Source organism: Lampetra planeri, chromosome 29, assembly GCF_965212315.1.
Source record: "Lampetra planeri chromosome 29, kcLamPlan1.2.h2, whole genome shotgun sequence".
In the NCBI taxonomy this organism is placed as follows: domain Eukaryota; kingdom Metazoa; phylum Chordata; class Hyperoartia; order Petromyzontiformes; family Petromyzontidae; genus Lampetra; species Lampetra planeri.
Window position 1 is genome coordinate 1,605,095 of NC_136135.1, and position 13,153 is coordinate 1,618,247.

At 56.0% G+C, this 13,153-nt stretch overlaps 1 protein-coding gene across 6 annotated transcripts in view; it reads right to left on the bottom strand.

The window, feature by feature from the left end:
• Positions 1-3,019: 3,019 nt before the first annotated feature.
• Positions 3,020-13,153, bottom strand: part of LOC144728557 (uncharacterized) — a 96,331-nt gene continuing 86,197 nt past the window's right edge. For all 6 annotated transcript variants that reach the window (XM_078608069.1, XM_078608068.1, XM_078608067.1 and 3 more), the window contains 3 exons: positions 10,890-12,143; positions 9,382-9,749; positions 3,020-8,660 (listed from right to left, as the gene is read on the bottom strand). In XM_078608069.1, the coding sequence (XP_078464195.1) occupies positions 6,318-8,660; positions 9,382-9,749; positions 10,890-12,143 (3,965 nt within the window). In that variant the 3' untranslated portion in view covers positions 3,020-6,317. The remainder of the gene's footprint in view (positions 8,661-9,381; positions 9,750-10,889; positions 12,144-13,153) is intronic.

Sequence of the window (13,153 nt, forward strand, 5' to 3'; positions counted from 1 at the left end):
CTGCCCCTCCCCAACATCTTTACAGGAATAACGAAGGCAGGCAACCCACCCTGCAATCCACGCCCGGCGTGATGCGAATGACATCACCAAGCCATGCCCGTCACCTCCCATCCAGCGGCAAACATGAGATTTGTTTCCCCCCCACAACTGATTTCACACTATCCAATGAGCTGAGTAATCAAACCGATAATCAGTGATCTATTACTTAGATAATCGGAAATCCCAGCGATACAGAGAACATCGTCAATGATGCCCAACACGTATTAAATACAAACATTACAAACACACATTACATACAGCCGCCTATGACCTAATAACTCAACGCACTCAATCCTGTAAGATCTCGCAAGCTAAGCATGTTTGAGCCTGGATAGTGCTTGGATTGGGTGATCCCTGTGCGTAGAAAGTTGATATATGTTGCTGCGTGGCTATGCAGTGGACAGCAGAAGGCAGCACAGAAACATCCATTGTTGTGCTGTACTTCTATGTTCCCATGTCTCTGCTCCCCACCTTCAACCCACACAATCCTCCCAGGCCTTTCCTTCCTTCAGCTACAATCCTCAATCGACATCTGACCTCTCCCGTCTCATCAAAGATCCCCCGTACAGCACAGACTGTTGGGGCAAGTGCTGTTAGCGAGTAGCACCTACCAAGGACGGCACGGCGCACGAGGGGGTGGGTGGCCAGCAACCACGCCCGGCCGCCTTTGTCTCCATAGTGGCGATGTTTACTACGCACCGCACCAGGTACTCGTTTGAGGCTGAGTCGAGCTCGGGGAGGCCCAGGACCGGCTCAGATACTCGTCACTGGTGTTGGTGACCGTGGGCGGGAATCAAACTCGGGTCGCCAGGTTCGTAACGCGGCACGCTAACCGCTACACTCCCCCCCCCCCACTCGTATTCATCAGTCACATCATCACCATCACCATAGGCCTTTTCTACAGTCAACATGTCATCCAGGGACCACCACTGTTACAGTCACCATATCACCACCGACTCTATAGGTCATCCCGTTAAGTACTGACCATTTTAGAACTTTTGACTCCAAATTAAAATTAATGTTGAGCTGAGCCGGTAGTGGCAATTCCACATTCCTATGACAAGGACCGGTCTGTCAACATGACCACCGTTGACTTCCCACTGACTGTATCGGCACATCTCAGTTGTGCATTTGTCTGTGTGCATGAGCGGAGCAATTTATGACCAAGAACTGCATTTCAGTGCTCGCGATGCATTTGTCGCCTGCACGTCAACGGGTTGAGAAATAATTTTGTCATGCACTCCAAGTAATGTTATTGTGATGAGATTACCTTTCATGTAAACACATTACCAAAGGTAGGTACTTGCAATTCTAACAAAGCAGGTGTACGTCACTTAGTTTTAGAATTATTCAGAGCATGTATCGGTTAAATATTTTTTTTTATTAAACGTACTTTCACTAAAAGAAGAAAAACGATTTCAGGCCGTTTCAATTGATGGTGTTGGCAGCTTCAATTAAGAATTAATATTATGACATCAGTGCAAGTGATACTAATTCACATGCATGAGCTCCTGACTGTGGATGTTATTCCCCCTAAGATGCCAGGACGCAATCCAGAGTTGTCGGTGAATGTTTCCTTTTCAGGTGTACATTTGAGCAAAATAAACCATGCCGATATCTCCATCACAATCGAGAAAACAACTTAGAAAAAAAACCACGTGATCTTATTTACGGTCAACGAAAAATCGTGAAAGCGTCCTGGTGACAGTCATCGATGTCCTGTAAAATCCTACGACTGAGCACGTGAAGGATATTGTTGTTCTGATTTAAAGCTTTCGCGACTGCAGGGATTCATATTCTTGGTTCTTTCGGTAAAGTCACGTAGAACGGAAATAACAAAATAATATAAATATAAAACAATAAAAATGCTCACACCTGATGGTGATTGCTTGTGTTGCAGTCGAAACGTCGTGAGAATTTTTATTGTTTTATATTAATATTTTATTATTTCCCTTCTACGTGACTTTACCGAAAGAACCAAGAATATTATATTGTTTGTCAAAAAAATCGGAGAGGCAGTTGAAACGATGGTGCTAGTTTCCCAAATCCCCCACTCCACATCAGTCTATCTCAGTTAGTCGATGGGCAGGTGAAACGTTGCGGTGTGATGGTGCTAAAGTGTGGGCACTCCCATCTCTGCCACGACACCCGTGCGGCATGGAAGAACGTGTCACCAATGCCCTCTCATGGGTGGAGTGTGGGGGTGGAGGTCCCACTCAGGGTCCCACCCACAGTAAACATGCAACGTTGGGACGTTGGTACAACGGTTCTAACCGCAAATGCAAACGTTGTGCCATGCTAACGTTGAGTCAACGTTTGCATTTGTTTGCTGGGTTCTTGAGCTCGTTCTAGTGGAGGCCCATTCCGCCAGTTGTGGCGTAAGATATCCTTGATCTCAAGGTGTGAAGGGTTCACACTCAGCTACAATGAGCTGCACGTTGTTTTGGTGTGCATTGTGCTTTATTAACGACTACATTTACTCCAAATTTACCTAAAATTTATGCGATCTTAAAAACATTTGTTATCGATGTGCATCAAAGACTGGTTACGTGAATAGAAAGAAAGACTGCTTGGAAGAGTTTCTTGGAAGCTCAGGTCTGTGTTTTATCACAAATGCGTTCTTGGATTGTATCAGCTCGTACGCAGGGACTGGAGCTAAGTTTAAACAGCAAATGACCTTCACACAACGTAGTTGTGTTATTCAAATTTCATGCAACATTCCTCGTTGAACAAATACACTTTGCTGCGTCCTCATTGCAACAAAGCTGCACATATTTGAGCCACTTACGTCCAATTATTTGAGCCACTTATGGCCCATTGGATCAATATTGTAGAGCCTATGAAGGCCGAAAGACCGACCCTCCTGCCCTCCCCTCTTGCCTGGAGAGCCCAGCCCACGGAGCTCACTCGAATCGAGCAGAGGAACCTAGGCAAGGGAATTCGGCCTACACGGTTTATAAGTGGGAGAGAAACAACGGCATTTTATAGCAATGTTTTAATGTACATTTTTTTTGCATTAAAAAAGTTTGAGACTGTCATAAAAATGCAAAATAAACTAGTTATCTTGTTAAACATATACATTTTGTCACAAACACAAAAAAATCCGCGTAATGGGGTTTTGTCATTGCGTGACAGCCCATTGCAAACTCATGCGGCCTCTCGCAGTGCTGTTCAATTGTCGAGTAATGCAGTCCGGGGTAAACGAAGCGCAACGCACACACAGCAACTGCGTTGTAATCTCTACACCATGGGCCAGGGGCCCTCACTGGGCGGGTGTCGTTTCTCCGTGGCTGCCTTTGTCCGTGTGGAACGCGGGGGGCAGCATTCTGCTGGGCATTGGCAGCGAGCGGGGCATTCGATCTGCACCCACTTCGATTAGACATTCGAAGGGCCGCGAACCTCTCCTCCGTGTCAAGCCTTTGGCACCTCACTCATCCGAGTCGTGGTTATTTACGTCGGAAACATTGTACGTGCTACAAATCGCATCATTAATGTTACTCTCAACATAACTGCATGAGGATTGCACTGCTCAATTTCAGCCAACATTCGAGAGGGGGTCCATTTATATGTGCTCTTATTCGACAAAATGCGTGCTAAATTGTGGTGGAAACGTGCCAAATTATCATCACCCAAAGTGGGTAAATCCGCAAGGTGATGGTGATTTGGTAATTTTGTTGAGATGCGAATTTAGGGTAGCGTGCGTTTTTTGTCACAAGGTGTGTGGATTGGGTCAGAACTTATTCCAAATCTTGCGTACGGCGACGTGTTCAGGAGCTAAATACCAATGTCGAGGTCTGATAGCCACGAGAGGGCTTCAGGAGAGAGATAGTTCGTGCAAAGATGAAGAGATGATTCAGGAAGGCAAGAGTGGTGGTACAAGTACGGGGGGTCGGGGCGGTCCCCAATATACGTCGGGGTTAGGGGCCGGAAAGTTGCCACTTATAACGAAACGATGTATAACGGGGACTTTTCCCCCATATGGAATACTACTACTACGTGTTAATGGGGGGTAGGGGCCGTAAGAGCGTAAACATTGCCTATGCGACTCAAAGTGGGGCAATTTCTCCCATAAGAAATAATGGAATAAGGTAGGGAAAAGGACCGTAACTTAGGGAAATGTTGTGTTTCATACCTAACAACCAAAATACGTACTGTACATGTTAAGGTAGGAGTTGTGTAATTTGGTAATGGCCAAACATCCCCGCTGCTAAAATATTGCCTGCGAATTGCTCAATTGGGATTGGTCACAGCAGCAGAATCGCCCCCTACTGCGAAAACATGGTAGGACCCTCCTGAAATACAGATGAGACTGTGAGGCTTTTTGGCTATCTGACAAGCTTGGTAATAAGAATAAAAATAGAACTTGGTGGTGGGCGACAAGTCAGCGCAGCAAAACAGATCGTCGTACTGCTCTTCTATGCCCCCCTATGGCAACTCACGCTGAGCGGCGTGGCAAAATATGGTCGAAATAACGCCCAAGATCCACACGGCGTGGGGAGTGGGAGCCCTCTTTCAGCAATGGATGGACAAAAGTGGGGCTGTGCATTTACAAGGTTTGAAAGGCAGATGAAGGAAGAGATTGCCGAAGGCTGAGCTGCGCGAGGATTGGAAGAAGAGGGAGGATCAAGGCTCTGTCCTGCAGTGAGGCTGCTTACACGCAGTGAGGATGATGGTCACTGGCACATTCATTCATTCATCGTCATCGTGAGTTGGGAGTCTCTGAGAAGTCGCGACGACCGACGCAACGAAACCTGTCGCATTAATGAACCGCCGCGTCCTACGTGGAATGGATGTTTTATGGGTTTTTAGTTATTTCGTAAAAAATTTGTTTAGCGGATTTTTTTCTCGCGCAAAACATGATACGTGCCAGAATCGGGGCGACACCGGTGGCAGCGGGCCGCCGGTGGCATCACGCGCCGCTGGCAGTGCGCTCGGCCCGGATCGCCGCTAGCAGCACGCTCAGCTCGATCATCGCTCGAAGCTCGCTCATCGCTCGAAGCTCGCTCGGATCTCCACAGGCAGCACGCACAGCTCGGATGGCCGCTGGCAGGGCGCTCGGCTCGGATGGCCGCTGGCAGGTTGGCTTGGCTCAGATTGCCGTGCACATCTCCTGTTTCTTGGACTCCAACGACAAGGAGGCGTCCGTGATCGATTGTAAAGCTTCCAAAGCCTTTTTTCTGCTAATGTCTCATGAATTCGGCACGCGTTCTGGGTTACCAGACGTGCGGCGATGTTCGAACCAACATGCGCGTTTATGTTGGTATTTATTTGTTGTTACTCAGGGCTGGATTTAGGCAGGGGAAGGGGGCAAACGGGATATTTGTCCATAGTCCAAAACTCCAGAGGGACACACACAAAAAGTTATATTTTTTTTATTCAGAAAAATCTGACTTGATTGGATCTTGTGTGTATCTGTATTTGTCTTGGGAGGAGGGGGTCTCTTCTCTGCCCTGGTGTCCCAGGAGCAACGATACCTAAACCCGGCCCTGTTATTGGTTTGCCGAACCTCACGTGATCGCAAATAGTCTTGCGTGATTGGTGGACTTGAACCCCTGAAACATAGTCCTTCCATCCCTGCATGTGGTCCCCATCAACAAACGGTGACAAACAAATTACGACAACGACGACTTAAAACGTACGGCGATGTCGCAAAATCAATGACGGCAAATATAAAATAAAAACACGCGAGTACTTTTAAAATAAAAATCATAGAAAAAAAAAAATTTAAAATACATGGCAAGATGAAAATTGCATCCCAACCATTTCCCTCTCCATTTTGGGCTCAACGACACCGATGCGCGTGTCGCTAAGCCACCCGAATATCGCGCAGGAAAACCGAGTGTAACAAACAGGAAGGACATTTACAAAAAAATAAAACAGACATTAACTTAAACGAATCATAAATAAACGTGTTGGGCGCTGCCGCTATGGAGATGAAATCTGCCGCTTATCACTTTAACGAGACCGCACAGGGATGAGAGTTACGCATCGGGTCTGAGCTCAGAGCTAGAGTGAAGGTTACCCCCCCCTAGCATGCATGGGTTTTCTCCGGGCACTCCGCTTCCCTTCCGCACAGTAAAACAAAAAAAAACCCCACCCAGATTAGAATTGGCTGGACATCCCAAGCAGGACCGTCACTAAAAACAAAAAACAAGACAACCACAGTCTTGAGATTCCGCGAGTGAAGCTGTCCCGGGTAAACAAAGCATCAAGGTTAAGAGTTCACGGCTAGTGCCGTCAATCACCCCCCCCACCCCTCCCTCAACGAGCGCGGGCGTCTACAGGTCAACCTGCAGCTCTGCTTCCGCCCGGTGAATCGACAGCTCCGCCGGGTAGAAGCCGCCCCCACCCTGCCTCACGTAAGGGCCGCCCCGAGGGCCCCCCGCGGGGGGGCCCGGCGACATGAAGTGCAGCGCGGCGGCGGGCGGCTGGTGCTGCGAGTAGAGCGCCGCCGGCGCCGGCGAGAACGCGCCGACCCTGCGGCCCGGCCCCCCCCCTCCGCCGATGTCGTCCGTCGGCACCAGGCTCTCGTACTGCGGCGCCATCGCCGCCGCCGTGCTCGGCCTCTTGGGCCCCGGCGGCGCGTGGTGCTGATGTGGCGCCGGCGGCGCGTGGTGCTGGGATGACGGGTGCGCGTGCGTCTCCCGGTAGCCGGCCTGCGCGCCGCCGGCCGACACCGGCAACGACTGCCGGCGCTCGTGGTGGTAGTGTTGCTGCTGCTGCTGTTGCTGCTGCTGCTGTTGCTGCTGCTGCCGGTGCTCGGGCGCCACACTGTCCAGGTCCGTCGAATAGAACCCCCGCGCGGGCTGCGCTTGGAGCGGTGGCGGCGGCAGGAGCTGCCGGTGCGCCCCCCTCTCCGGCTCCGCTTTGCCCACATAGTGGACCTCCATGGGCCGCCCGTGCTCGTACCCGCCGACCGGCACCAGCGCATAAAGCTGCGGCGTCGGGCCGTCGGCGCCCCCTCTCCCGCCGGGCGGGCCCTTCCAGTTGGCGCCGCGCCTGTCCGTCACGTGGTACATGTGCTGCTGCTGCTGGTACTGCTGCTGTGTCTGAATCTCGGCTCCATCCAGAGGCGACACCAGCGTGAAGCCTTGCTCCAGCAGCAGCGAACGGCGGCCTGGCTGGAAGAAGCAGCCCTCGGGCATGAGGCCGAAGCGGCCCGGGTCCGACTTGCTCCGCAGGTGAACCGGCAAGGGGAAGGCGTCCGAGCCGCCGCCCAACGGCGCCGGGCCAAAGGCCCGCGACGCAAACTCGTCCCCCGACGGCACCACGTTGTCGTAGCGCGAGACGAGCGCGGCAGACTTGGCCTGCTGCCGGGTGCGTGACTCCCTGCGCATGGGCGGGTGTTTGTCACGGGCGGCGCCGGCGGCAGCCGCGGCGGCCGCGGCAGAGCGGCGCGGAGACGGCGGGACGTCGCGGCTAACGAAGCTGTGCTCGCGCCGGCCGGGCGCCGCCACCCACGCCGGCTCGCCCAGCGCTTGGCGCCCGCCCCACGCCGTCGCCGCCGACGCTTCCTGCTGCTGCGCCATCGGCGGCTGCGGGGGGAAGTCGTCGCGCGTCGCGAACGTGTGCACGCGGCGCAAGCCGAACGGCGGCTGGGCCCCCCCGGCCAGGAAGTCCTGCAGCGTCTCGAAGTAGCTGCCGCCGCGGCCGGCCGCGATAGGCTCGTACGCGGCGCTGCCTCGGGGGGTCTGGTACGCCTCGGCCGCCTCGAGGAGGAAAGCGCCGTTCCGGGGAGGCCTGGCGCCGCTGCCGGGTCTCTGCTGGGGGTGCGCCGCCATCGGGTGGGGGTCCGACAGATTGAGCTGCCCACCGAACCCCGGAGGAGGCGGGTAAGAAGCAAAGCGGTAATGCACACGCCCGTTCTCGAAGTACGGCTGCTTGCTCATGACGTCGGTCGGCTGCTGCTGCTGCTGCTGGAGGTGGAGCTGGCGCGACTTTGACGGCGCCACGTACACCACCGTCTCGGGGCCTGGCGGCACTTCGGTTCGCAGCACGGGCAGCGAGCGGCTGTTGACGGCGTCGCCGAACGCCCCGGGCGCCAGCGCCAGCGGCGTCCTCCCGTCCACGGCACCGGCGCTGCCCACGCTCGGCCAGAACGGGGTGGACACCGGCGTCGCCACGGCCGACGAGGGCGCCGTGGCCGGACCGGGCCCCTCCGTGCGCCGGCCGGCGGCGGTCGCGAACGTCGGGAAGCCCTTGCCGTGCGCGGTGTAGGCGAGCGTCGTTACGAACTGTGTGGGCGAGCCGTCCGCCCTGTGCTGCTGCTGGTGCTGCTGCTGGTGCTGCTGCTGGTGCTGCTGCTGGTGCTGCTGCTGGTGGTGGTGGTGCAGGTAGTGGTTGTGCAGTTGCGACGACAAGAGGTCGGAGGGGAAGGGCGGCCGCGGGGGGGCGATGTCGGAGTCGTGCGCCGTGAGTGGGGGGCTCCACGCCCGTGCCACGGTGCCCTCAAAGCGGCGCTCGGAACCGTCCGCCGACAGCGACAGCTGCCTCCTGTGGCCGTGGTGATGCTGCTGGTGCTGGTGCTGGCGGTGGTGTTGGTGGTGGGTGGTGGGCAGTTTTGAGTGTTGCTGCGGTTGTTGGTGCTGCTGCGACGCCCTGTCCTTTTCCATCGCCTTCTCCTGCAGAGACAGAGTGCAAGTGTCAACAAGAGTTAGCGGAGTGATGGCACCAAGCTTCACGTGGGTTTAAATAAAAAAACATTTCTATCAATTCTAGACATTGTCAATCCACCAATGGATGAACATCCATGACTGCGATGGCAGGGGGTGTTTAAACACAATACTACGCTGGTCAGTAAGGAGCAGGACCGGTTCTGAAATTATCTTGACACAGGAATCGAACTCGGCTTGCAGAGTTCAGAGCGCAGCACTCTAACCACTGGTGCTATCACTCCTCCGCTGAACACACATCTGTGTGCGAGCAAGTAACGGCAGGAAGTGGGTGGGTCTGCTCAGGACACACGGTGCCGTCCACCGCAGAGATGCAGCGAGGAAACTTGCGTACAGGCAGAGGACGTATGAGAAATGGATTGAATGATGGAGCGGAAGAGGAGGATGGAGGCAACAGAGCTGACAACAATGACAAGGAAACATCAGCAGAAGATTAGATACGATGACGATGACGACTGCTGCTGCTGGTGTCACGAGTTTGTGAACAGCGGCCTCCATATAGGGGCTGGACAGGAAGAGGAGGAATAGAGCATCATGGATAAATGCTGTCCCTGCCATAGGAATGCAAAACACGAGAGAGAGCGAGACGTCTTGGGGATGCGGCTTTCATCCAGCAGTGGATTGATCACGGCCCACTGAAATCGATGACGGGATACGCGGGTGCACTCGCCTCCGCGTCGCGCCTCCCGCCCGCATCGTTGACGCCGACCAGCGGCAGCCTCTGCGGCCTCGCCGGCGGCCTGGCGGGCGCGTCCCCGTCCAGACTCAAGGCCCTGCCCAGTCGCTCGCCCCGCCCAGCGGCCGCCGCCGCGGCGCCACCGCTCGCCCGCTCATCCGCGGCCTCCCCGTGCCGCTGCTCCCTCTCCCTGCGGCTGTCGCTCGGCTTTTCCGTCGCCGCCGTCGCCTCCGTCTGCTTTCTCACGGCGCCGTCGGACGATTCGCGAGCCGCGCGCTCCTCCGTCGCGTCCTCCGGAGGGCCCTTGGCGTCGATTCTTTGGGCGGCTGCCACGTCGCCCGTGGCTCCTCCGTCCTTAATGCCTGTTCGACGAGCATTTGAGAGGGACGAGCGTCAAGGATTCGCACGTGCAGGGGGGGCGCTTGCTCGGCAATGAACTGCTGCAGTCAAACTAGAGGGTACCCCAGTGGCAGCTGTCCCTGTGCCACACAAGGCGGGCGCAGCACCGGCCGGAAAATGGGACTGAAGTCTGCCAGCAGGGGGCGATGATTGCTCCGTGTAGTCCCATTCGAGCAAATCGTGGGGCGTTTTTCAACTTTGGATCGTGAAACTGGCACCCAATGGACTACCCTTTTCAAATGACGTCACACGCTACTAAGAAGCAGACGGTGTATATTTTAAGGTTGATACTTATTAACTGAGGCAGCCTGGCAGATTTGAACCGCGAATCTCTGCGTGTTACCGCTGGGCCGGGATACTGACGTACAGACACGCAAAATGATAACACACACACACACATGCGTATACAGACACAAACCTGCGTAATGCACACAGACACAAATATACGCACAATTCAATTACACACAGACACATGCACAAAGAAATCCATTGTCTCCCCGCTTCTGATGTTTACATACCTTGAGGCTGAGTCGACCTAAGGGAGGCCCAGGACCGGTTCAAATTACCGTCACCGATATTAGCCGTGAGTAGGAATCGAATTCAGAGTCGCCCAGTTCGCATTGCAGTGAGCCACCGCTCTCCATTGACACGGATTGACGCGTAGACACAAGTCATGCACACTGCCACCCATCAATACACAAAACAAAGACACGCACAAAGATCCCCCGTATAGCCTTAACAGGCTGTTTAGGCAAGTGCTGTTAGGGCAAGCACCTATGAAGGCCAGCACGGCACACGAGGGGGTGGGTGGCCAGCACCACGCCCGACTGCCTCTGTCTCTCCGAGTGGCGATGTTCACACACCGCACCAGGTACTTATTTGAGGCTAACTGGACCAAGGGGAGGCCCAGGACCAGTTCAGATATTCGTCACAGGTGTTGGCCGTGAGTGGGTATCGAACTCGGGTTCCCAAGTTCGCAGCACAGTGAGCCACCGCTCTCCATTGACACACACGGATTGACACGTACAGACACAAGCCCGCAAATCAATCAATACACACACACACACCGAAACACAGAGACACACGCATGCGCGCGTGCGCACCTTCCGCGGTCGGCGTCCGCGCCCTGCTCGCTCCCCCATCCACCGTCGACGAGAAGTTGACCGTGTGGGCGTCGGGCGACCACGTGACCCCCATGACGGGCGGCGACTTCCCCAGGTACTTGAATCCCTTTGCGGCGGCACCGCCGTGGGGAAGCGGCGACGCCGGCCCCGCGGACCCGGCGGGCCCGGCCGGCGCAGAGGCGGCCGTGGCGGCCGCCGCGGCCGCCGCCGGCGTGGCGGTCGTCGTCGCCGGCGTGGCCCCGATCATCTCGGACACGCGCGCCGGCAGCGTGATGGCGATGGGCTCGGAGATGCTCATGGGCGACGCCTTGGCCGAGTTGCGGCCCGCTTTCGGCGAGAACGCCTGCACCATCTTCTCGGCGAACGACACCGACTTGCTCGCCGCCCTCTCCTCCGACGCCGGCGTCGACGCCACCGCCGCCCCCCCCTCGGGGCCGAAGAAGGGGCTCCGGAGCCGCTCGGCAGCCGGCGAGGCCGGGGCGGCGGCGCCGCCGGCCTCCGACGTCGGCGCCGCCTCCGCCTCAGCTTCCTTCCCCGCGTCCGCACCGACGCACGCCTGCGGCTTCTCCTTGCCCCTGCCAGATTTGGTCGGGGCCGGTGGCGAGCGGTCTTCGAGGACGGCCGCGGCATCTACGAGCGAACGCGGCTCCAGCGGGTCGTTCCGCCCGTCCGGCGCGGCGGCGGCGCCGGCGTCGCTTTCGCGAGTTTGCGGCTCCCGCGAGGCTTGCCCCGTCGGCATCGCCAGCCGCCCCGCCCCACTTCCCGCCTCGAACTCGCCGACCCGGAACACGGCCGGACTCCGGTGGGCGCCGGCGGACGACGCGGACGACGACGCCGGCGACGACGCCGACGAGGGCTTGCCGCCGCTGCGCGCTGGGCTCAGGTGGAATGCCATGGGGTCGAAGTCCAGGCCGTCGCCCCCGACGTCCGGGGGGTCCAGGAGATCTTCGTCGCTGCCGACGGATTCCTCTGCGGCGGCGGCGTTGCCCGTCCTCTCCGCCGAGCCGGCGCCGTCATCCCGAGCGCCGCCGCGGTCAACCCTTCCCTCCGCCGCCGCGTCGCGGGAGTTGATGTGACGGCGGGTGCCGTCGTGCCGGTCCGGGGGCGGTGACGGGGGCAGGTTGTCGTAGGAGCCGTACTGCGAGACGTCGGAGAGCGCCGAGGCGCAGTAGTTGGGGGGCAGCGCGTCGTTGCTGGAGCGAGGGCGGCGCGGTTTGCACGCCTTCACCTCGACTGCAACGAGACGGTGGGGAGGACGGTCACGAGAGGGGGCGAGTGATTAATGCGTTTTCATCGCCACCATCGTCATCATCTATCTGTGTTCCTGAGAGTGCCTTATTGTCTAAATGCATTTGCTTGAATTTCGATTTAAAGCTTTCGTGACTGCAGGGATTCATCTTCTTGGTTCTTTCGGAAAAGTCACGTAGAAGGGAAATAATAATTTATTATGTTTTCTTTTTATTATTTTATTTCCCTTCTACGTGACTTTACCGAAAGAACCAAGAAGAATCATTTGCGTCCTTGTCTTTGGGTGTGCATGTCTGCGCGTCTCTATCCGTCTGTAAAGGGAGCGGTGGTGCAGTGGTCGGCACACTGCACGAAGAGCCCGGCCCCCTGGGTTCAATTGGTGGCCGCGGGTCACATCAGTGATGAGGAATAACTGAACCAGTCGTGGACCTTCCCTAGGTCGACTTGGCCTTCAATACGTACCTGGTGCATTGTATAAACATGCCAGGTGCTCACACACGGTATTTATTCCAGCAGTTTAATTAGGCTACGCAGGGTTCTGTGTATTTGTATGTATTTGTACAAATGAGCACCTGCTACAGGATGTAAACATCGCTACTTGGGAAACCAAAGTGTCCGGGCATGGTTCTGTCTACCCATCTCGCTTGTGTACTAGGCCGGCCTTTATAGGTTCCCGCTTACAGCACTTGCCCTAAAAGTATATCAAGGCTATATGGGGGATATTTGTCTTGTCTTGTATGATGCATTGGGAGCAGTGGTAAGCTGGCCGGATGTGTTAAAGGCACAACTAACGGTCGCTAACAGTGCTTTCGGCAACAGTCAAAGTGCGTTTGTATGTTGGTCTTCTTTCACAACGTACGTAGCGAACCGTGCTAATCGGAGGTGCCGGGTAAGGACAACAAAATCAACACAACAAGCTGCATTGGCAAACCGCGAGTTTGCGTTGCCTTCAAGTTAGAAGTGTAGGCTATACGGGGGATTGTTCCAGACGTGCG